The following is a 24,493-nucleotide window of genomic DNA, read 5'->3' as shown; positions in this document are numbered from 1 at the left end:
AAGACGTGCCTATTGTTCCTCAGTAGTATTGACTTGGGTCAGAAGCAATATCCCAAAGAGTAGGGGAGAATTGTTTAGACTACATTTACACATGCCCATGGAGGCTACAGTCTCTTCTTCGAATGAATTCCCAATTCAATTTTATTACTGTAGTCTTTAGTTGAAACGTCTGGATTTTCCTTTTCCTGATCTATGACCACACACCATAAATGTCCCAAGCTTCCCACGTTATAGTTCTACATTGAGAAGAGGAGCCTGGAGTTACCTCCTCTATGCAATAGGCCCAGTGAGCCCCTAGAAGTATATCAACAAATAAGTACAAGAATCATACAAGCCATGTGTTCTAAGAATATCCATCCTGGGTATGGTATGGTACAGACAGTACAGCCACAGGAGGAAAAGAGAGAAGCTTGGAAGAACTTATTATACTCACAGGTCCTAGATAGGGGGTCATGCAGGGCCACAGGGGAATCACTAAGTTCTGGTCATTTGGCAGAAAGGAGCAAGGGAAAAGTCAAGGCCAGAGCCTTTATTGGAGTTTCTGTGAGAAATCCCATAGAAAGAGCTGGGGCAGGGTAAAATGTTTAGGACTAGCCAGTTTGAGTAATTCCAGCAGGCTTTGGGCTCTGGAGGTAGTCTCTGGTTGGCTGGTACCTGGCCTTGGCAGGATTTAGGGCAGGGAATATTGGCTTCACGTGTGAGAGTTAGATAAGGAGCTGGTTGGGGCTATAGACCCAGGATTGGTTGGTTTGCAAATGAAAGAAGTGATTCCAGCTGAGTCCTTTGCCCTCTATAAGAGTGGGCTAGCCCTACAAGCGGTGTCTTTCTTCAGCCAGGAAGCTTTTTTAAGATGTCAAAACATCATAAAATACAGAAAGTAGAAGATACGATTAATACACCATGCATAAAGAAGTTTTTATCCACGTGGGAAGTAAGAAGTCCGCACATTAAAAGGTAAATAACAATATTTTATATACAATATAAAATAATGATGATGATGATAGCCAATATATTGAATGCTTACACTGTGTTAAGTCCTTTCTTTATAAGCGTCATTTCACTGAATCCTCACAACCACTTCATGTGTTAGGTCCTACTATATATCCCAATTTACAGATGATTACATTGAATTTAAGTTATGTGCCCAAAGACAAATATTTGTTAAGTGGCAGAAGTGAGATTCAAACCCAGATCTGAATGACTTCAGAAACTTTGCTCTTAATTTCTGTGATGACTCCTGCAAATATTAACAGTGCCAAGACTGAGATACACTGTGTTAGGCATTCAGAGGAGGAAGAGGCCACTTCTAGATTAGTGGTCCAAAAGCAGGAAAGACTTAATGAAAAGCCAAAAGACCACAGCAGCCAAAGGGTAAGGTAGATAGGAAGAGCTGTCTAAAAGCAGAGCTGAACCAGTTGCATCTAGTTCAAAGTAAAAGCCTTTGTTAGAGATGTTAACATAACAAAGGATGAAATCACGCACAAGAGGGGGGCAAAAGTACTATATAGTGTCTTAAGAATTGTTCTGCTTACTTTTGGTTAGAAGCCCACTGTATTACCACCTCTGGGCCATGAACTTATTATCTTGTGATTCTCAAAGTGTGTTCCATTGATCACTTATTTCCAGATCTATTAGCTTAAAAATACCTGTAGTCTCTGTAAAAATACAGACGTCTAGGTTGCACCTTTGAACCAGGTAGAACCCTGGAATCTGTTTTAGCAAGCTCCTCAGGTGATTCTTATACACATTAAAGTTGGAGAGCCTTTGCTAATCCATTCACTCTTTATTAGGGGTGAGATGCAAATGGTTCAAGCCAGGCTAAACAGCTAACACCAAAGAGTTACCCAGTGATATAATGTGCACCTGGGGGTAGGGGAAGAGGAAAGTGATAACAGGTAGGAAAAGTCATGCTAAGGTATGCACCTAAACATTATTTTCATAGGTGAAATAAATATAAGATGACCATCAAGGGAACTAAAAGAAATGAGGTTTTTTAAAAAGCAGAAATAAGACAGGGATGAAAGGAGGGCATTGCCTTAGGTGAGAGTATGTGCTATTTGATGGTGTCAGAACTCCTGGGGCATCCCTTGTTGATCCCTGTTCTTATTTCTTTACCTCTCCTTTGTCCTCCTCCTGAATGGAAGCACCATAGCTAAGACAGTGTCAGAACAACCCCCACTCAATATCCCGCAAAACGGAGGGGGAGAGAGAGAGAGAGGGAGAAAGGAACAGCATCGAGGGCAATTACCTCGATTCTCAGTGTGTTCTAGAAACAGCTCTGATAACGATAAAACAAAATCTCACAAAAACGTCAGCATTCGTGTTCCCCAGGAAAATGTATGTGGCCCAAGAAGAAAAATTACCTGTGATTCTCCTCTGGTCAGAATCTTTAGATGATTTGTCACTCTTTTTGATTTCTTGCTAATTGAATGAATATTTAGTTTAGACAATTTATCTTTAAGTGATTCATCCTCATCGTTCTTCTTGTATTTTAGAACTGAAACGGAAGAATGCAATAACATATCTGAACATGTGAGGCACAGAAAGTGTGTGTTCCATCCAAAGTATTCAAGATTAATATTTAAATTTAAGATACCGCTCTGTATGATTTTCGGACCTCCGGTACCGATGCAATATGCTCCAGCCCCTCCGCCCAGTCACAGCTCCAGACGCCCACCCCAGTGACCTTCAGAAACTGTCCTAGGACTTGAGCTCCTCAAAGCCCAAGGTTCATTTACCTCGCACATTAAAGAAATTCCTGATACTGGAAAAAACTCTCTCTTCTCAGACAATACACTTGTTATCTGGGGTCTCTAGAATGAAGCATCAAGACCTAACTAATGGAAAGACAACTGCAGCCAACATAAGAAGACCTCGGATCCATCCCAGGGTGGTCTCTCTACCAGCTGAGAGATTTGGGGTAAGGTGAGTGACCTCTCTGAGGTGTACTTTTTTATCTTTAACATGATTTTCACCTCTCATATTGTTCAAAATGTTAAATATTCCTAACATTCTGTTTGGGTAATGGTGTGGAGACAGGAGCATTCTTATACGCTGTTGACATGGATTAAATCAATATAGTTTTTGTAGAGAACAATTTGGCAGAGTCTTATAAAAGTGAAAATATTTATAGTCTATGACCAGGAAGTCCGTGTAGAGAATCTGTTTTCCATAATGAGGCATACAAACTTTTGTTTGCTATAGCGTTTTTTTCTAAGAGCAGAATGTTGGAAACAATCTAAAAGTTTACTCATGGAGGTCTGGTTTAATAAATTATGATACACTCATGAATGGGATACTATGGAACCATGAAAAAGAAGACCGTATTAACCTGAAGAATGTTCATGATATAAAATTAAGTTTTTAAAAAGCCCCAGCAAATTGTAGTACCATTTGCAAAAGGAAGGAAAGAAGGAAAAAGAAGAAAAAAATAGAAAAAAAGACATAGAAATTCTGAAGAGAACTTACTAAAGTGTTAGCTATGCAAACTGGAATCATGGGAGTAGAAAAAATTTTCCTCTTTAAAACTTTGAAATTTTAAGTTTAAGCAAACAGAAAAGTTAAAATAATATTACAGCTATTGTCCATCTCCCAGCTTTGTCAAATCTTAACATTTTGCCTTGTTTCCAATCTTTTTATTTAAAAAAATCACATAACAATTGAAACTTCTCGGAGCCCCATCTTTGATCCCTAAAGGGATCTGTGATCCAAAATTATGAGGTTTATTATATCTGTATCTATTTTCACGCCTTTACTTTGTAGGTATGTAGTCATACAGTGTATAGTATTATTTTCAATCCTTGTAAAAATGGTACCATATTGCATTCATTCTTCTGTCACTTGCTAATTTACTTTTTAAAAAACTCAACATTGTGTTTTCGAGATCTGTCTAATTGATACATGTACTTTAATTAATTTTGTGTTTTCATGGTATCATAGTGTATAAAACACAGTTTATCCATTATCTGGATTAATATGCAAGCCACTATCCATTTCTTTGTCTGCTTGTTTCTTTTTTTTTTTTTCCTTTTTTTTTCTTTTGCTCTTACGGACAATGCTAGTTACTAGTATACCTCTCCACGAGCATATGAGCTAGTTTCTCAAATATCTAGAAACTGATTTTCTGCATCTTGGGTATGTGTATCTTCAATTTAATAGGTATTGTCAAATTGTTCTCCCAAGTGGTGATTCTAATTTACATTCTCACCTGCAAACTGAGATTCAGCACTTAACATTCTCCACTAAAAATCTTATTGCCAATCTGGTAGGCTGGGAACACTTTGTCATTGTGATTTTAATTTGCATTTCCCTGATGATTAGTGAATCTTAGCATTTAAAAACTTACTGGTCTTTCTGTGAATTGCTCATTTTTATTATTAACTTTTTTGTATTAGAATGTTTTTACTGATTTAATATCAATAATTATATATTCTAGATAGTAATCCTTTGTCTACGGGCTATCTTTTCATTTTGTTTATGGTGTCTTTCACTCTACAACTTTCACTTTTCTTTATAGTTACAATTTATTAATACAAATATATACAATTTTTAAAATAAAAAATTAGAAAATACAAACAATAAAAATAAACGAAGTGGTTGGACCAATTAGCTCCACAGTCCTACCATTGCTTTAACTGTTGAATTGAGATTTAACGTTAGAAGTACAAAGCCAATCAAGAACTTATGGACACAAATCACACTGAGAGAGGACCCATGGTCTATCCCAATGCACTACTACATATTAGATGATAGGAACCATCTAATTGTGCCTCCTGTTTTGAAACCTACATTCTACTTTAGAGGTGAACTTTACATCTTAGCTAACAAATAGTTAACAATAATTAGTTAATTTGAGAAAGAAATATACTTTCTCCCTTCAGTGGAGCAATTAATTGCCAAAAAATACCCATTCTTTGTGTTCCAGAACCAAATAAGCCTGATGTGTTAGCTGGGCCATATTACCTGTATCTGCCCTTCTCACCACCCCTTTTCAGCTCTAGCTTTTCACTGCTCCCAGCTACCAGGCCATGCCTCCTTCCTACCATGCATAACGCCAAGAACAGGAGGATCATATGCTATGGGTGTCTTCAGCCCACAGTATGTCATCGGGCATGCAGTGGTCAAAAGAGGTTGAGTATAGGGCTGTTCAATAAAAGGTTGTCAATCTTTTGCCTCATGATCTTCTCCTGAAGCTAGCTGGCAAGGCAAAACCATCCTCTCCTCCCTAGCCTCTAACTTTAAATATCAAATGATCATTATCACTGCAACTGCTGTAACTACTGAGACATTCTGATTCTCCGAAACATGAACAGAATATTACAACGCTGGAAGACCCCCAATTGATCATATCTCCTCTTACCTAAATCCTTCCGTCTTTTAAGTTCGTTTATGTTTACATTAATATCTTTCACTGCAGCAAAGGCATCCTCTAGTGCTCTAAAGTCTGGGTGAGAGGGAGGGGTGGAATTCCGGAGTTCACGCAGTAATAGGGGGTACTTCATCACTCTCTGAATTGGTTTGATCATCAAAGAGCCCATGTCCAGTAAGTTTGGTTTGCCTCTGCAATAGAGATAAATTAATATCTGTTTCACAAACATTTGTCTTATTACCTTCTTTTTATTTTTGTGATTTTGTTTTTTTATGATTAATCCTGAAACTGTTTTTTCACCCTTTTCCCCTTCCATTTGGCTATGTTCAGTTTCTAAATGAAAGCAAGGGCAATGGATGGCAAAAAAGAAGCAAGGCTGAAAGATCCTACTACTAAACAAAATTTAAAAGAAAATAAGTATATTTGTCCACCTGAAAGGACTCAAAGCATGATTTCCAACCATGTTCCACCTAACAGTTTTTTTAATAACAGGCTTTATAATAATAGTGGGAAACAATTCTAGACTGCATTTTCCCATGACAATGAATAAAAATGCGTTTTCCTGATGGTATTTTTGTGAATATTAAGTGAGGAGAATAAGCTCATCATTTAAAAATCTAAACATAATTTGTCCTCTTTCTTCTACCAAATTGAGAAGTTGAATTTATAGTGTTTCAGAGGTTCTATCACACTCCCCAAAAGAGATTTATAATAAATGCAACAGTCTCTAGATATTGTTAATATCATCACTATCACTAATCATTGCTATTACACAATGACTTTCCATGACTTTCCATGTGGAACTCTTCTTAGCCCACAGATCTTCAAATGGCTACACAAAAGTGAGCACTCACCCCTGACTCTTCCTTTCGGAGCTTCTGAGATGAGACTAGAGCCATTCCAACTGGCCAAGTAGTTCACAGGAAATGAAAAAGCTACCAGCTTGGTCATGCAGTTGTCCAACCCACTGTATTCAATTCATTCAGCCAGAAAGCAGTGATGTCTAATAGCCTCTTTATGCAAGAGGCAAATAAAGAGATACTGTAAATGGAACATGGATGAAAATTGTGTTTTGAGTCCCTTCTGATACATGGATACACTCATTTGTTTTCCTTTAGGTTTTTATTTAGAAGAGAGAGAATATAGACACTGTTTTCAAATCCTGATGGGTGGATTTTTCATTCTTTAATTACTATGTTTCAAATACTATATGGGTGGACAATAGACCACATAATTGAAATGGTGAAATGGATCTAAAAAACATTGAACAAAATCAGAAAAGTTGCATCATTAGAAAAGACCTGAAGGTACCCTAGAGACCACCTGTTTGAACTCTTCATTTGATGAATGAGAAACTAAGGAACTTTGATTATCACATGTAAGTGCACACATGCAGACACACACACACACACCCCCCCCAGTCACTCTGTCACATGTCCCCATTTTATTTTCATTATAGCACTTATCACTATCTGGAATCATCCTTTTTCTTTATTTACCAGTTTATGTTCAATTTCTCTGTCACCACTATATCTCCAGCATGACAAATAGTATTCTCTCAATGAATATTTGTAAACCAAAGTGACAGATTTCTCAGATTTTCTGTAATGTGTTGTTATTTTACATTCCACATTTTTAAAAAAAAGAAATTGCACAATTGTCCTGAATTTTATTCATATGTTGAGAAAATGATTATACTGTAATAGAGACAAAGACTGAATCAAACCAAACGGCAACATTTTTCAAAGGAAAATCAAAATAAATGATAAAGGTTTGCGAGGGAGTAAAGAGTTGCTTTTTTTTTTAAGTTAAAAAAATTTATTGAAGAATAGTTGATTTACAATGTTGTGCTACTTTCTGCTGTACAGCAAAGTGACTCAGTTATACATATATATATTCTTTTCCATTATGGTTTATCGCAGGACATTGAATATAGTTCCCTGTGCTAAACAGTAGGACCTTGTTATTTATCCATCCTATATATAATAGTTTTCCTCTGCTAATCTCAAACTCCCAATCCTTCCTTTTCCCTACTCTCTTCCCCCTTGATAACCACAAGTCTTCTCTATGTCTGTGAGTCTGTTTCTCTTTCATAGATATGTTCATTTGTGCCGTATTTTAGATTCCACATATAAGTGATATCATATGGTATTTGTCTTTCTGACTTACTTCACTTAGTATGATAATCTCTAATTACATCCATGTTGCTGCAAATGGCATTATTTCATTCTTTTTTATGGCTGAGTAATATTCCATTATATTCCATATATACTGTATATACCATATATATTCCATAAATGCCATATCTTCTTTATCTATTCATATATTGGTGGACATTTATGTTGTTTCCATGTCTTCGCTATTGTAAATAGTGCTGCTATGAACATAGGGGTGCATGTATCTTTTCAAATTATAGTTTTGTCTGGATATATGCCCAGGAATGAGATTGCTGGATCACATAGTAGTTCTATTTTTAGCTTTTTGAGGAACCTCCATACTGTTTTCCATAGTGGCTGCACCAATTTACATCCTCAGCAACAGTGTAAGAGGGTTCCCTTTTCTCCACACCCTCTCCAGCATTTATTATTTGTAGACTTTTTAATGATGGCCATTCTGACTGGTGTGAGGTGGTACCTCACTGTAGTTTTGATTTGCACTTCTCTAATAATTAGCAATGTTGAGCATCTTTTCATATGTCTGTTGGCCATCTGTATGTCTTCTTTGGAGAAATGTTTATTTAGGTCTTTTGCCCATTTTTTGATTGGGTTGGTTGCTTGTTTTTTTTGTTATTAAATTGAGCTGTTTGTATATTTTAGAAATTAATCCCTTGTCAGTTGCATCATTTGTAAATATTTTCTCCCAGTCCATAGGTTGTCTTTTTGTTTTGTTTATGATTTCCTTTGCTGTGCAAAAGCTTAAAATTTTGATTAGGTCCTGTTTGTTTATTTTTGCTTTTATTTCTATTGCATTGGGAGATTGACATAAGAAAGCATTGGTATTATTTATGTCAGAGAATGTTTTGCCTATGTTCTCTTATAGGAGTTCTATGGTGTCATGTCTTATACGTAAGTCTTTAAGCCATTTTGAGTTTATTTTTGTGTATGGCGTGAGGGTGTGTTCTAACTTCATTGATTTACGTGCAGCTGTCCAACTTTCCCAACACCACTTGCTGAAAAGACTCTCTTTTCTCCATTGTATATTCTTGCCTCCTTTGCCAAAAAAGAGTTGCTTTGATAGACTTTATCTTGTACTTCCTACCCATTTGCACCAAATCTACTAAGGAAGGGGGAAGGGAAATAAGGAGACAGGGTGACAAAGAGGAGATGAGGGAGAGAGGGAGAGAGAGATATTACTGGTTTCCAAGAAGACTGGGTGAAGTGGTTAGGAAAAAATGTAAATCTATTATGAATACTGAAAAAATAATGACAAAAAACATATTTTCTCACTGATGGTATATCAGTAGCCAAACCTTTGAATACGAAGGACAACACCTTTCTACATCTTAAACATAAATTCTTCAACAATTTAGACACTTAAGTAGAAATAATTCCTTAAATAAGAACAAATCAGGAATATGGAAGGTATTAACTTGATTAGAAGAAATCATTATCCTTATGAATAAGATCAGATTTCTTCTGAGTTTTCCTTTTTACTATCACCAAATAATAGTTTATTTAGTCTTATAAAAATCACTGAAAATACCATCAAAATATAGATGTAATCACACAATTCAATCAAACAAAACTCAATTTTAATAAGATAGCTTATCAGTGTGGCCTATTATTATATACATATTTAAAAATTTTTAATTACAAAAAAATTCCCAGGTATATTAAAGAATATACTTGTATCTTTGAACTGCTCTCCTTTCTTGCTTATCAGGATCCGTCAAAAAACCAACCTAGAAACATAGGCAGAACACTCTATGTCATAAATCACAGCAAGATCCTTTTTGACCCACCTCCTAGAGAAATGGAAATAAAAACAAAAATAAACAAATGGGACCTAATGAAACTTAAAAGCTTTTGCACAGCAAAGGAAACCATAAACAAGATGAAAAGACAACCAGAATGGGAGAAAATATTTGCAAATGAAGCAACTGACAAAGGATTAATCTCCAAAATATACAAGCAGCTCATGCAGCTCAATATCAAACAAACAAACAACCCAATCCAAAAATGGGCCAAAGACCTAAATAGACATTTCTCCAAAGAAGATATACAGATTGCCAACAAACACATGAAAGGATGCTCAACATCACTAATCATTAGAGAAATGCAAATCAAAACTACAATGAGGTATCACCTCACACCAGTCAGCATGGCCATCATCAAAAAATCTACAAACAATAAATGCTGGAGAGTGTGTGGAGAAAAGGGAACCCTCTTGCACTGTAGGTGGGAATGTAAACTGATACAGCCACTATGGAGAACAATATGGAGGTTCCTTAAAAAGCTAAAAATAGAACTACCATATGACCCAGCAATCCCACTACTGGGCATATACCCTGAGAAAACCATAATTCAAAAAGAGTCATGTTCCACAATGTTCATTGCATCACCATTTACAATAGCCAGGACATGGAAGCAACCTCGACAGATGAATGGATAAGAAGATGTGGCATGTATATACAATGGAATAGTACTCAGCCATAAAAAGAAATGAAATTGACTTATTTGTAGTGAGGTGGATGGACCTAGAGTCTGTTATACAGAGTGAAGTAAGTCTGAAAAAGAAAAACAAATACCGTATGCTAACACATATATATGGAATATAAAAATAAAAAGTTCTGATGAACCTAGGGACAGGACAGGAATAAAGACACAGACGTAGAGAGTGGACTTGAGGATATGGGGAGGGGGAAGGGTAAGCTGGGACGAAGTGAGAGAGTAGCATTGACATATATACACTACCAAATGTAAAATAGATAGCTAGTGGGAAGCACCTGTGTGGTACAGGGAGATCAGATCGGTGCTTTGCGACCACCTAGAGGGGTGGGATAAGGAGGGTGGGAGGGAGATGCAAGAGGGAGGGGATATGGGGATATACATATGTATATAGCTGATTCACTTTGTTATACAGCAGAAACTATCACAACACTGTAAAGCAATTATACTCCAATAAAGATAAAAAAACCCAACAATGTAGGCCCTTTAGTTCTGTCCAGATCTTATCATTACTTCTTTTTCTATCACTCTTTGGCATCAAAGTTCTATTCTCTCCCTTTTACGTTTCAAATGACAATAATAACAATAATAAATGATGACTCTTTCTCTTAAAAGCATCACAGATGCGAATATTAAAAAAGCTTTTCTCAAAAATGAGAAATCTCCCAGACACCTTTGTCTTCAGATAAGCACGGTGGACAGTTGCCCAAGTGATGAGCAATGATGCTCTGCCATCTACATCACACAGACAAGGAATATGGTAGGAAAGATAGAGGATGTGCTCCTAGATAACGACACTCCAGGCATTCAGCGCCACAACGCTCACCCCATCTAATCCCTCCCAGTAAGACTGAGTTCTGACAACTGTGCCAGGCAGATGAGTCTTACGTGTGATATAACCCAGTGCAGCCAAGCAGCCAATTATCACACGCCTCCCCCGCAGAAAGTAACCAAATGCGTAACAATTCCCCATACATATTGTGCTGAAAGCTAAGGTAGTTATTAATTTGTAATTCTGTTTCATATTCCTCTATCTTATCATGAATACTTTGGTAAATATTTAGTACCGAAAATAGCTACACTAATCTCATTACAAATTATTATTGGAACATTACAAAGTCAAGTAAACACAGCTGGCTTTGTTTTAGCAGGATCCAGTTTTGCTATAAAGAGCTTTGCATCAAATACAAGAAAACAGTTGCACAATGAAAATTAAAATGATATTTAAACAATGTAAAAAACTGTGATGAAAACAGAAAAAGTCAGATATACCTCAACATTGAGGTATATCTATATTTCTTAATTTGAGGGAGAAAATGAAGGAAAACTAATCATGTAACTATTGATCATATTACTTTGAATTTCCTCTATTTTATGGCCACAATATCTTAAATTTAATATTTAGCTTATAGAAGCCACAAACCATCTATACTGTTATTGAATTTTTTTTCAATTTACTCTCCTTTTAAAACATCACAAGTCAACTTTAGAGGAAACTGCATATTGCTATGCAAATAATAAGCAAATAACACTTGTCATAATTTTAAAATTGCTTTGAAAACAAATACAGAACTACTAACAAATTTTAGAGGCTGTAAAGGAGATGAGCAAATGGTAATTGATATAGCAGACCAGAAAGAACCAGTAATATGGAGAAGCAATTATTTAATCACTCCTCCAAAGTTTCATTAACTAGAGTCTTTGAGACCTATGGAAGTGAAGGGAGAGGGGCGTGGGAATTAGAATAAGAAGGAATAGTTAAAAACCTGGTTAAGAAACAGCGTAATTCTTAAGGTGCTACACAAATGGCACCTTGAGATCATTTGGAGGACTAAGGAAGAGCTCTTGGAAATTAAAAGGATAATAGCAGAAATAAAAACTCACAAGTGTTGGAGAAAATGTTCAGGAACTTTCCAGAGAGAAGAGCAAAAATACAAAAGTGGAAGAAAGTATAAGAAAATTAGAAGACCAGTCTAGGAGTTCCAATATCAAAATAATAAGAGTCTCAGAAAGAGAGAGCAGAACACATGGGGAGGAAATCATCTATGAAATAATTCAAGGAACATGAGTTAGCAGGTTGAAAGAACTCACTGAGTACACAGCACAATGGATGAAACGGACTCACCTTGGAATCCATAAAACTGTAAATTATCGGGGACAAAGAGAAAAGCCCACAATCTTTCAGGGAAACATATAAACTAAACAGTTAAAAGCAAACAATTAGGAATCATTTTCATTTCTTGTAGCAATACTGAAAGTTAGAAACAATGAAGAATTACCTTTATATTCTGAAGATGAATGATTTTCAACTTAGAATTCTATACGAAATCAAACTATATAAATCAAGTGTGAGGGTAAAATACGAAATCAAACTATATAAATCAAGTGTGAGGGTAAAATAAAGACATTTTTGATATAAAAGTTCTTAAAATTTTCCTTCCCATGCATTCTTTGATGAATAGGGGAAACTATTGCAGGATGTCCTCTACTAAAAACAGGAAAGAGGCAAAGAGAAAGTCTAGATGATGGGAGGGGAGTTCCTAAAAGACAGTGATGCCCAGTGTCATCAGTCCAAACTCAAAAGGTCAGAAGGCTCTGGGAGAGGCTTGTACAGGGAGATGAAATTGATAGCATACAAAATTCTCCTGGCTGTCTTCAAGATGACTGGCTGTGAGTTCAGCATTAATGATTAATACAAAGAAAATTAAGGCGGGAAAAAAGGCAATAGTTAACTCCCAGAAAAACAAGTAATCCGTTTATTCCAAGGTTTAGCTCTGAAAAGAAATTTATTCATGTATAATAATTCAAGCACTGATTATTGTTCTAATTCAAATTACAATGTAACTACATAGGGAGAATGGTGAGATGGGACTGGTGTGTGTGTGTGTGTGTGTGTGTGTGTGTGTGTGTGTGTGTAGTGGAGATCGGGTAGGGAAGAGAGAGAGATTCTTGTCTTCCATAGGGGGAAGTCAATACATAATACCTAAAAAGGAAGAGCCAAATTTTTTTTGGAGTCATGAAGATAAATACCAAAATAGTCAACTAAAATGTGTGAAAATTTTGTGTTCTGGTGAGGAGCATTTAGGGGCATGTAGAAGAGGAGACTACTATTTTTTTCTTTCTAATTAAAAGAAAAATTTTATTGGAGTATAGTTGATTTACAATGTTGTGTTAATTTCTGCTGTACAGCAAAGTGACTCAGTTATATACATATATACATTCTTTGTTATATTCTTTTCCATTATGCTTTATCTCAGGATATTGAATATAGTTCCCTGTGCTATACAGTAGACTACTATTCTTCTTAAATCCTGTAGAACTACTTGGCTTTTTAAACCATGGGTAGATATAATTTTAACAAAAGAGAAAGTTTTTAAAGAAGGAAACATGCAAGAATATTCAAGAAAATTCTGAAAAGGAATAATACTGAGCTGAGATTAGTTATACCTGATATTAAAATATAAAGCTGCAAAAATGAAAGCAGTTTGGTATGGGTACATATATGGGCAAATGGAAATCAAACACAAAATAGAAAATAAATAAATACAAGTAGGTATGGAAATTATGTGGTAAATATGACATTCCTACTCAGTGGAAAAAAGGAACCATTCAATATCAGGTATTGTGATAATTAGCTTGTCATATAAAAAAATAATAAAATTGGATTCTTTACACCAAAATAATTTCTAGATAGATTAAAGATTTAAATGTTAAAAATGAAATTATACAAGATCTTGGCGAAAACAAGGGATTACGGTTTAAAACAAACTTGGGGTTTCTAAGTGAGATACAAAATCCAAAAGCTACAATAGAAAAAAGTGATAAATCTATTTTAAAATTTAGCTCTGTAAAACTGTATGTATAAAAATGAAAACAGAAGCAACTATACACTATGTTAAAAGTCAAATGATAATCTGGAAAAATTATTCATAGTACATAAGATAGAAAAAAGGATAATATACTTGCTAATTAAAGAGCCATTATCAATCTTTTAGAAAAAGATAAACATCTCAGTAAAAGTGAACAATCAATAAAAAAGATAATTCATTAGAGGTGAAATACAAATGGTTAAACACAAGATTATTTTTAATGATAATGAAAACAATACAATGCTACTTTTGGCCTATTACATTGCCATAAGTTGTAAGGATACAAACATTAATTTTATCTAGTGCTAGCAAGTAGTAGATAAATGGACAACTTATATATGATAGTGGGACTATAAAGTAGTTCAACTTTTCTTTAATTATCTGGCAATAAGTATCAAAAGCCCTTTGATCTAGCAATTCCACTTTTAGAAATTCATCCAAAGAAAATAATTAAACTATTATTCAAAGATCACGTATAAGAATGAACACGTAAAGTCAATCTTTGCAAGACAGACACACTTCAAGTTTCTGTAAGGGTTTGGTAAACTAAATTATGGTATATACATCAGATAGAATAGTATGCAGTCATAAAGCAATGTGGATTTATGTTTACTGACATAGAGAGATGCTCATGATGTATTGATAAAGAGATAGCAAGTTGACATACAGGAAATACATAGCCGTCCTAGTTTAGTCAACAGGTGTCTGTGTAGAGAAAACAATTGCAGGGAAGTAAGGGACTCATGTGATGTTAAAATAGTTCACTCTGGAATGTGACTACCAATTGTCTTCCGTGTCCTCATTTCGATTTTCTATGTTTTCAGTGTTTCTTCAATAATTTTAAAAATACAAAACTTAAGAAAAAAATAACATAACATTTTGAGATTGATTGAAACCCTGAGATCCAAAGGTGGAAATAACTGGTCAGGCAGAGAAGCATATAGAAAAGTACAAATATTGAAGATAAAACAGTGTATTTCTGGAGGTAAATTTAGAATAGGTATATTTTTCTTGCTTTAGAACATGGGACTTGTATCCCATGCTTTGGGGGAGACCCTTTGGTGGAAGATTCTATGATTCTTGTCACTTTAATACTGTTTTGATGTTTGCATAAGATTATAATTCAAAGTAAACATTTTAGAAATTTTAAATGTCTTTGCCTTTCTCTGTACTTTTTAAAATGCAGATTGTGAAAAAAAGACAGTTTTCAGCTTCCATAAGTAAGACATTTTTTGGAAGCCATTTTAAAACCCACATCTCATAAATGCACTACTCTGGCTGCGACATTCTTGGCCTTAGTTACTAAGGAGCCCAACAATTACATAGCATTTGACATTGCCTTTTGCCCTTTCAGGTAGCAGCGTCTGTGCCTCCTGCCCTGAATGAGAGAAACAGGAAGGAAAATAACTCATGGCAAACGTGGCTTTGGTGTTCATGCAGCCACATGCTATGACTCTTCTTCCTATTTTCGAGTTCTTGATGTATAGAATGGGTTAGAGGGGGGCATAAGCAGCCTGCTAACACCCACACAGCAGGACTGCCGCAGAAGCCAGTGCAATTTTTTAAGCAAGCATTTCAATACAAGGCACTGTTTGTTTTAAGTATTCTGTATGTAGGAGCCTGTGCATGCTAATGTATTAAAAGATTTGCTCACTTTCCTTCTCTGAATCTCTCTCTCTGTCTGTCTCTGTCTCTCAGTCTTTGGTTATAAAGACCTAAGCTCTAGGAAAAGAAATCTAAGTATTGGGTTGGCCACAACATTGTTTTGGGTTTCTCTGTAGCATCGTTATGTGTAGCATACATCATATGTGTAGCATACATCGTAAGCGTAGAATAGATGTGTAGCATATGAAGTTCTGCTCTCATCCCCAGCTCTGTGAATCTCCAGTCCTAGGCACAATGCCAGGGCCACAGGCTTTATAATGAGACAGCAATCCCCCACCCCTCCAATACCATCAACTGTCATTGAAGAGAAGCCAGGAAAGCTCTGGTGTGTGAAAGGACCAAAAGGCCCTATTCTATTATGCTCCTCTTCAAATTCAAATGGTCTTGAACAAATCTAATCATATCTGTTTATACTGTAGGATATTTTTTTTCCTTTTGAAAGAAAAGGCTTATAAAGTGAGAGAACTGGGTGCTTGTTTGGTATGCCAAAAACTAACTTCTCAGCTTGGCTGGGGTATAAAACCTTAGTCTACAGGTCTCCTGTATGATACCTGATTCTTCCACCTCACCCTGGAATTTTGTCTTTCCTCAAGGTTGCTCTGCACCAAAGCATGAATGGCAGATATTTACAGCTTAAATTAATATAATTTTTATTTCGTAAATTTTGTGTTTCTTGTTGTAAAGTTTCAGGAGTTTAGAATGTATACACACACACACACACACACACACACACACACACACACACGCAGACTAGGAACTCAGGACTTCAGATAGTTCCTGGCCATGCTAAGGCAAACACGTGCTTTATTAAGTCCTGGTAAATTTGACTTCATATTCAAATCAACATCTTCTTTTCAATGTTAGTCAGACTAGACATGCTGTTCTTCTATAAAAATGGACATCTTGCAAAGTATGTGTATGTGTGTGTTGCTTTTATAAGATAATTTCTATATTGTCCTAGTAACCAATTATTTCATCTTAATATTTCATTTTCATGCTATGTATGTGTGTGTATGATTTTTTTCTCTGTAAATCAGAGTCCAAATCAGAAGAAACAGAATATTTTACTGTAATGCATAAGGAAGCTTTTCTTTTATACATTAATCTATGTAACCTTCAAAAACATTATGGTATTAATCTGAGACTTTTTAGACTAATGCTGTCCTTAGGAAGAAACATTTTTGGACACATTAAAATGATTCCTAAACATATGTGTGATAAGCAGTTCCCAAAGAGTTCCTGGCACCAGCAAACTTGTGATTTAAGTAAATTATACCCCAAGATTCTTCTAAAAAGTTTAATAAGGTACACATAATAATAATTTAATATGTAAGATCATCTCAGACAAATTGGAAATAAATGCACCAATAATATCTAGGGTAAATGTCTTTGGAATCTTGACTTATTGAAAGCAATAAACATCATTGTAAAAACTAAAAATTCTGATTTGCACAGAAATATTCATCAGCTTTTTCCCATGATTTTAACATTTGATATCTATTATTTAAACAAAAGTACTTACTCTTGCATGTATATTTTCCTGTAAGAAAAGGAAAAGCAAAAAGTAAATTCATGTAAATCTAGATATTTGAGGTAATAAGCAAACATTATATATAAGTTTTAAAATTTTATTATGTAAAATAATGCAATAAGTCATTTTCATGAAGGTTTTATAGAATTAGTTTTATAATAGCCCTAAAACTTTTAGTATGTATCCACCATATTTGTTTCACACTTTATATAAGGTTTAAAAACTGTTGATTCAGATTATAGTTTGTAAATTTTAGTCATTTGAAAATAGATTTAAATGTTAATCTTTGTTTATATTATGAAATAAAAATCTATTAAACATAGTAATTAGGAGAAATTGAGATAACAAGGTTACAAAGGAAAGTGTTACTGACTTGCAGAAAACTACTATCAAGTGCTTTATAATATCTCTGTCTATAGTGTTTTTTATATAGATAGATTATAAACAATTCACCTATTCAATTAGATAATTCCCATAAAATCTTTCACTCGGCATTGCTAGCTTTTGTGGCTTCCATTTTGCTCAAGCAAAATTAAAGTCCTTCCAAGGCAACGCGATCTGCCTCTACTTCCACGTCTTCTCTACCTCATTTCCCATAGTTCAGCTACTTCCCCCATCTGCGGCGGCAACTGCGCGCCTCCTTGCTCTTTTCAAAGCCTGCAGGCAGGCTCCTGCCTCGAGGTCCTTGCACTTGCCTGACTGCCCTTCCTCCAGATATCTATATGGCTCCTTCCTTATCTCCTTCAGGTCTTTGTTCAAATGCCCCTGCCCAGTGAAGCTTTCCCTGACCAACCTCTTAAACATTGTACCTGCCTCCCACTGTTCCCCCCTTTTTTTTTATTTTTAAAAATTTTTTAAATTTTTATTTTATTTTTTTTTAACATCTTTATTGGAGTATAATTGCTTTACAATGGTGTGTTAGTTTCTGCTTTATAACAAAGTGAATCAGTTATACATATACATATGTTCCCATATCTCTTCCCTCTTGCATCTCCCTCCCTCCCACCCTCCCTATCCCACCCCTCTAGGTGGTCACTGTACTCTTTATTCTCATTCCCTGCTTTATTTCTCCCCATAACGCTTTGTCACTTTCTAATATACTATATGTTTATTTGGTTTCTGGTCTATCTCTCCACCTCCCGATGCCAAGGAGGGCAAGGATTTATGCTTGCTTTGTTCTCCGTTGTAGCCCCAGTACCTGAAAAGCGGACTGGCACACAGTAGCACAAAACGTATTTGTCAAATTAATTAATTTAACAATAAAAAAGTGGGAATCTTTCAAGTTAAATTTCAAGAATAAAGGAGATAGGAACTTATCTCTGAAAGCCTCATGTGGCTATAGAGAAATAAAGTAATAGCCTGTATTAATAAACTGATCACCTTGACCTCTGGTTTCCAGTCTTTTGGAACACAATGAATGTTTTCAATACAAAAAAAATGTCATGATCCCATCACATCATAGTAGATGGTCTTTTCATATTCAATGATTGAGAAAAAATTCAATAACTACCTATGCTGAATTTCATAAATTTTCATGGGCTTAATTTAAAAAAAATTAATCCCAGTACTTTATATATGTGGAAAACAATGGTATACATATATGTATAGCAAGTATCCCTTCACTCTCCAGACAGTGTACGAATGGATCCCTAGACATCTTGAAATAACTAGGTTTTGCTGAATCCAAGACCTCCCAGTTGGGAATCCAATAGAGGGTTATAAATTTTTAAAAATCAGCAGGTGCTACAATTTCAAACAATTATTAACTGCTGTTTGAAGAATGCTTCTATCTCAATGAAAGAAAGTACACCACCACTACCCTCCTGCCCAGTATTTCTTTCCATTCATTTTCTTTAAGCTCACATTCTTTCACCAATTTCTATCCCCTTCTATTAAGGAATTTCCTTTTCTTATTTTGCTCTGCAAGTCATAGATCAGAAAATTTGGGACAGAAGTTGAATAAAAATAAGAATGCAGTTTTCTATGAAAACAAACAAATGAAAGATGCAATCATTTTGGAACCAAAACACATACTTTGAAGTTGAAAGAAAAGATTGTTCTTCTAACTCCTAGAGAAGACATGGAAAATTTTTTTCTCTTTCTATTCCACTTACTTCAACCAAATAAAACCTACATATTATAACATATATTAAACACTGTGTTTAATGTAAATATAACATTTTATGAAAAGGAACCTGAGGTTTTCCAACAGTGGAATAGTGGCATTATGTTATAACATCTCCTTTTTATTTGCTTATCATTTTTAAAAATCTCCCTTTTAGGCTAAAACTTTCCAGAAGTTAACCCCAGCCAAGGACATTTCAGGAAGGACAAAGTTAAATTGGGTCCATTTACCCCTTTGGGGGGTAAAGTAACAATATATCCACCACCCCACCTTACACCCTCATGGGGTCATTATAATTTGACTCACAGTTAACAATAGTTTTTTCGTGTCTATTCCGTTAAGGATTATCGTCTTTTTTCAAACATGATATCATGTAATAAAGAACTGAAAGAGTTTCCAAAAGTGATTTTAATTTTTACTTGGAACACCCCACTAGAATAATATTAAGAAATATAAACTGTGGTGGACAAATTGAAATCTATTCCTTTGATGTCGTGTTGCATGAGCTTTTAGCTTCCCTGAATGGAAAAGCTATAGCAGTAATATGAGCAGCCAAAGCACCCAGATGACTAGAAGTTAGAAGTTTTCCTCCTGAGGATGGTGGCCTCAGTTAAGAAGAAGAAAAACGTAGATAAATTTATAACAGCTAGACGTGAAGTTAGAAATGCATCTTCCAGTTACCTACCAAAAAACTTGGAAAAGCCTCTTCATTCTTTTTCTATTACAAATAAACAAATCTCTAGGGCCTCTGGAAGGCATCAGGGATTTGGTGGTATTTATAACTAGAAAAACAGATAAAGGAGGCTGCAGACAGCCTATTCTAATTATAGCTACACTTGCATTCATAGCTATTCTATTTTTCACTTTCCTCATGCAGAGCAGAAACCTTAAATAACCCCAAAGAGGTTAAGTAACTAGGTATTTAGCAAATAATTTCCATAAGTTTAAAAACTGTATTAAATCAGTATTTCATGTAATCTTACGGGTCACTAATGTGACGCTGTAAATACTCCTTGTTGAATAAATAAAAAACTTGCAGACTTCCAATTTATAAGCTGTAGATGCAGATGTGGGATTGTGCTTCTGGATTGTTTTAGTTTTTTCTTTCTTAAGGTTTCTGAACCCTGAAATTACTGCTTAGATTGTATCTATAGTCATGAAAACAGCCTGTGTGCTTCAGGGAAAGCAGTGAGTGGGTATCATGGGCATGATTTCTCCTTCTAAAGTAGGTCTTCACTGGAGTGTGTGTCCACGATCACCCAAGGGTGCTTGTTAAAGTGCAGATTCATGGAGTGGACCCCCAGCAATCCTAATTTTTTTTGGTCTGGAGCAGAGCATAGGCAGTTGCACTTTTATTACACATCCCTGGTGGGTGCAGTGAAGGGAAACTCACACACCAAGAAACACTGCCCAAACGTTTCAAAGGGATTCAAAATTATTTTCTGGATACCAATATGATTTGCTCTTTTGAAGGATAATGGGCTTCAAAGAATAGCCAAATGTTATGAGCTCAAGACTCTTGGTTACAGAACCGGGAAATCTCTCTACTCTCCTTTTGGAAGTTAGTCTTGTACCTCACCGTGACAGCTTCTGGTGTGTTATTTAAATTAACTCTTGTATTATTATTAAGCTTTCCAGATGGTTTTGTTTATCTACCACCTAGAAGGTATGTTCCCAGGAGGCAAGAACTATGTTTATATATTTGAAAAAAGAGATATTTTCAACATTATCTAGTACCTATAATAAATATTTATTAGGCCCTCAATAAACATTATAATTTTGGATAAAATGCAACTTCTGTTGCTTTAAAATCTGCTTTAACTTCTGAGGCACGGAGCCACCTTCTTCATGGATACTGCTTCAAATCCAGTTGTTCCAATACCCCCCAGCATGGTAGAAAATGGAGGCCACACCTAATATTCATTAGAAATTGGCAAGTGTGCTTGGGCTCCGTTATTTAGCCACAAGGAAAAGGCAGAGCCCCAGTAATAGCTTTGATTACTTGGCAAGGGAAACCAAGCCCTTGGGGTGTTCCAGACTCTCTTTGGCCTATAAACCTGTTTGAAAACCTGTTTCTCAGAATTTAAAGCTTAACTCAATTGAGGTCAGTATCATACTAATGTCAATAATTCTCCTGCTTTCAGTTATCAGGCAGACCAGTACAATTCATCATTAACTTTATTTTCATGGAAAGGCAACTTTGGGAAAAACAGCTCTAACTTAAACTATTTTATTTTGACTTTCTTTCCCTTAAGAAATAGTCCTGCCAATATTATTTCCTTTGGATTTTGTGTTTTCCTAAACCTTAGCACCTTCCAATGCCTGAAATGATTCCCTAATAGCAGAATGGGGCAGAATAGACAATATTTGGGACATCACCAGGACAAGAACTTAAGGCTTTCAGAAAAAGATCAAATAAGCCTTTGGGTCTGAAAGTAATTTTCAGTAATTGGGATTTTATGAAGTTTCCAAATTACTTCTGCTTTAGCTGTTTTAGCGGGGTATGGTACTGAGCTACACTGCCTGATGGAATATTCTGGCATGGTTAATTTCTTTCTCTTAGGAGTCAAAAGCTTAATGAATAATAAACTATTGTTCATCTCCCTCTGAACAGACAGCTCCACTTCTGGTCAGCTGTCAGAAGCACATGCCAAAATAAATTAACTACATCCTCTCCCTGAGTGGACCTCTAGCCCTGGGGCTGGGGTTAGAGTGATGATTCAAGGTTCTACTTGGTCACTTGCTATAAGATTTCTCTCTTTTATTTCTGGAAACTGAAGAAGGAAAATGGCTCAAGATAGACATTAATTAGATTAGATCTTGCCACTAGTTTAAGGTAGGAAAGGTATTCATTCACACCCAGGATAACACTATTATTTCTTCCTTGGCAAAAGCACCTGTAAATTTAGAAGATGTTGCTTCTAATATGTGAATTTATTAAGATGGATACAACTTCAAACTTCATGGTTTATCTAAATTGATTTGCTAACATTGAACTAAACAGCAATAATGGAGAAATAGTGAACTGGAGCTATTCCTCACATATTATCTTTAAGAATCACCTGATCATATTGAGCTGCTTGGGGGCAGGGTCTAAGTATGATTTATTTTTGTATTTTCAGGACCCAGATCTATGCTCGTTACAGCACAGGTGCTAAATAAATGCTTGCGATTTAGTGACTTGCAATTGTTATTTTTCCGCACCATGAACATGGTTAAAGAACTGCAATAACTTAATGGCCAGTAGAGGGCAATAAAGTTAATTTTAAGAAATTTGTAGGGTCCAGTTTAAACCCATCTTCAGTCCCAGTTCTAGCCTGGAAAGGCTTTTCTCCAGAGTAGTCTCATTTAGCCTCCTGATTTTACCTTAATTCAGTGGTACCACATTAGACCCCCCTTTCTGCCCCCCCTGCAATAGAGTATATAAAAGGGGAAGATCAGACTGGTCGGTGTGTGTTGATTTATACACCATAGCTCTCTCTGCTTGGTTAATTCTTAGCTTAATCAAGACCATTTGACAATGGATAACCTTTAGAAGTGAAAAACCACAATAGAACCACTGGGTAAGATGTGGAGTAGGGAAGACATTTTGGCTTTAAGCTTCATTCGGTAGAAAACTGGAGGTACAGTAAGATACTAATTCCATTTAAAAGAACCCAAACACATGTTCATATTTATGCATATAAATAAGATCAGAAAAAAAATACAAACTATGGTTTTAAATTCATGGTTAGCAAGGAATTAATACATGGAATAGTAAGGGCTTTTATCTTATTCATGCTTTCTTATATTTTTTTTCAGATTTTTTTATTTTTATTTTTGGCCGTACCCACGGCTTGAGGGATCTCAGTTCTCCGACCAGGGATTGAACCCGGGCCACAGCACTGAAAGCCCGGAATCCTAACCAGTAGGGCACCAGGGAACTCCCTTTTTCAGATTTTTATAGTGAATAGATATTTCTCCCAGATTAAAAAAATTACATTAGGTAGCACTTCCCACCAACAATTTAGAGATGAGGAAGGAAGGCGTGACTAACTTTCCTGAAACTAACTTTAACAGGGCCTGACTTGTCTTTGCCAATCTCCCCTCCTTCCCCACAGTGAGTTTGGGGGATGGCAAGGGCCATTCAGAGGGTCATGGGACATCCCACTAACTTTGTTATTCCACGTGCTCCCGTGACCACGGTGACACAGGCTGTTTCACATGTTCCTTGACCTAGGTGGGAGCAGGCAAGTAACAACAGCTTTAAGAGGGGCCTTTCTTCTACATTTCATTTTTTGATATTGCATTTTTCTATCTCGACAGAGCCCCGTATCTTTCCCATGTTATTTTTAGTCATCCTTGCAGGGAAAAAAAACCAAGTCAATCAGGGTTTCTGGCATGTCAGCTTTTCATGAAGAGAACACAAAGTAGAGCTCCCAGCAAGCCTCATAAAACATAGGATTTATGGGAGACCTTTCATCTACATCCAGTTAAAATGTTCCCTGCTAGGCGACTGAGAGTGCATGGAAATCATCATTTGAAAAGGCCTTACTTTAAGGACTGAATACAGAGGCTCAAATGTTGCTTCACCTCCTCTTCCTTTTCATAGGACTCCAGTACACTGTGCGCTTCATCGTGGTGATAGCAGTAGATTTTATAAATATCTTCCAGTGGCCCTTTAATCTGCAAGAATACTTCTCCTGATAAATGCAAAACAAAGGCAAGATGACATCAAGTCAGACCAAACTGGCACTTCACATATTTATTTTGTGACAACATTGATTAGTGTTAAAAAGTTGGATGGGCCCCATTTTATACCTAGATTGTTGGGGGGGGGACACCAACCTAGTGGATGACGCTGAGGGGCCTTCTTTCCTCCCTTTTCTTCCTTTTTTTCTTTCCACCCTCCTCCTTCCCTTCTCCCTTTTTCATTCCTTCCCTCCTGTCTTTTATAAAACAAAGGATAATGAGCTTAATGGAGGTGGGCAGAAAAAGAAAGCTGGCTTTCTTAGATTATGCCCTTGGTTAGTGTGCAGGGTTCTGGAGTAAACAAAGATACACAAAGAAAAACAAAGGGCATCGCTCACTACCTGGTTCTATGAGGGCTAAGTCATCACCCACTGCAATTGCCCACCCTGAGAGGAATCCAGGATGAAAAACAGGATGAGGCACTCGTCGCTTTGGATAAACAGACCCTCAGAGGGTTGGGTGTATGTCTCAGGAAGCCTTTCAATCACCCCAGATTCTTGCATCTTCCCATACAGAGAAAAGCACTAAAATCATTAA

At 36.0% G+C, this 24,493-nt stretch overlaps 1 protein-coding gene across 1 annotated transcript in view; it reads right to left on the bottom strand.

Moving 5' to 3' along the window:
- ARHGEF38 (Rho guanine nucleotide exchange factor 38) overlaps nt 1-24,493 on the bottom strand; it is a 164,889-nt gene that overhangs the window by 30,313 nt on the left and 110,083 nt on the right. The window contains exons 4-7 of the mRNA XM_059924208.1: nt 23,760-23,907; nt 17,092-17,109; nt 5,360-5,559; nt 2,364-2,497 (exon numbers count right to left, since the gene is read on the bottom strand). Of these exons, the coding sequence (XP_059780191.1) occupies nt 2,364-2,497; nt 5,360-5,559; nt 17,092-17,109; nt 23,760-23,907 (500 nt within the window). The remainder of the gene's footprint in view (nt 1-2,363; nt 2,498-5,359; nt 5,560-17,091; nt 17,110-23,759; nt 23,908-24,493) is intronic.

This window comes from Balaenoptera ricei, chromosome 5, assembly GCF_028023285.1.
Source record: "Balaenoptera ricei isolate mBalRic1 chromosome 5, mBalRic1.hap2, whole genome shotgun sequence".
Taxonomy (NCBI): Eukaryota; Metazoa; Chordata; class Mammalia; order Artiodactyla; family Balaenopteridae; genus Balaenoptera; species Balaenoptera ricei.
Note: the sequence above shows the minus strand (reverse complement) of the source record. Positions and strands in the feature narration are given on the sequence as shown.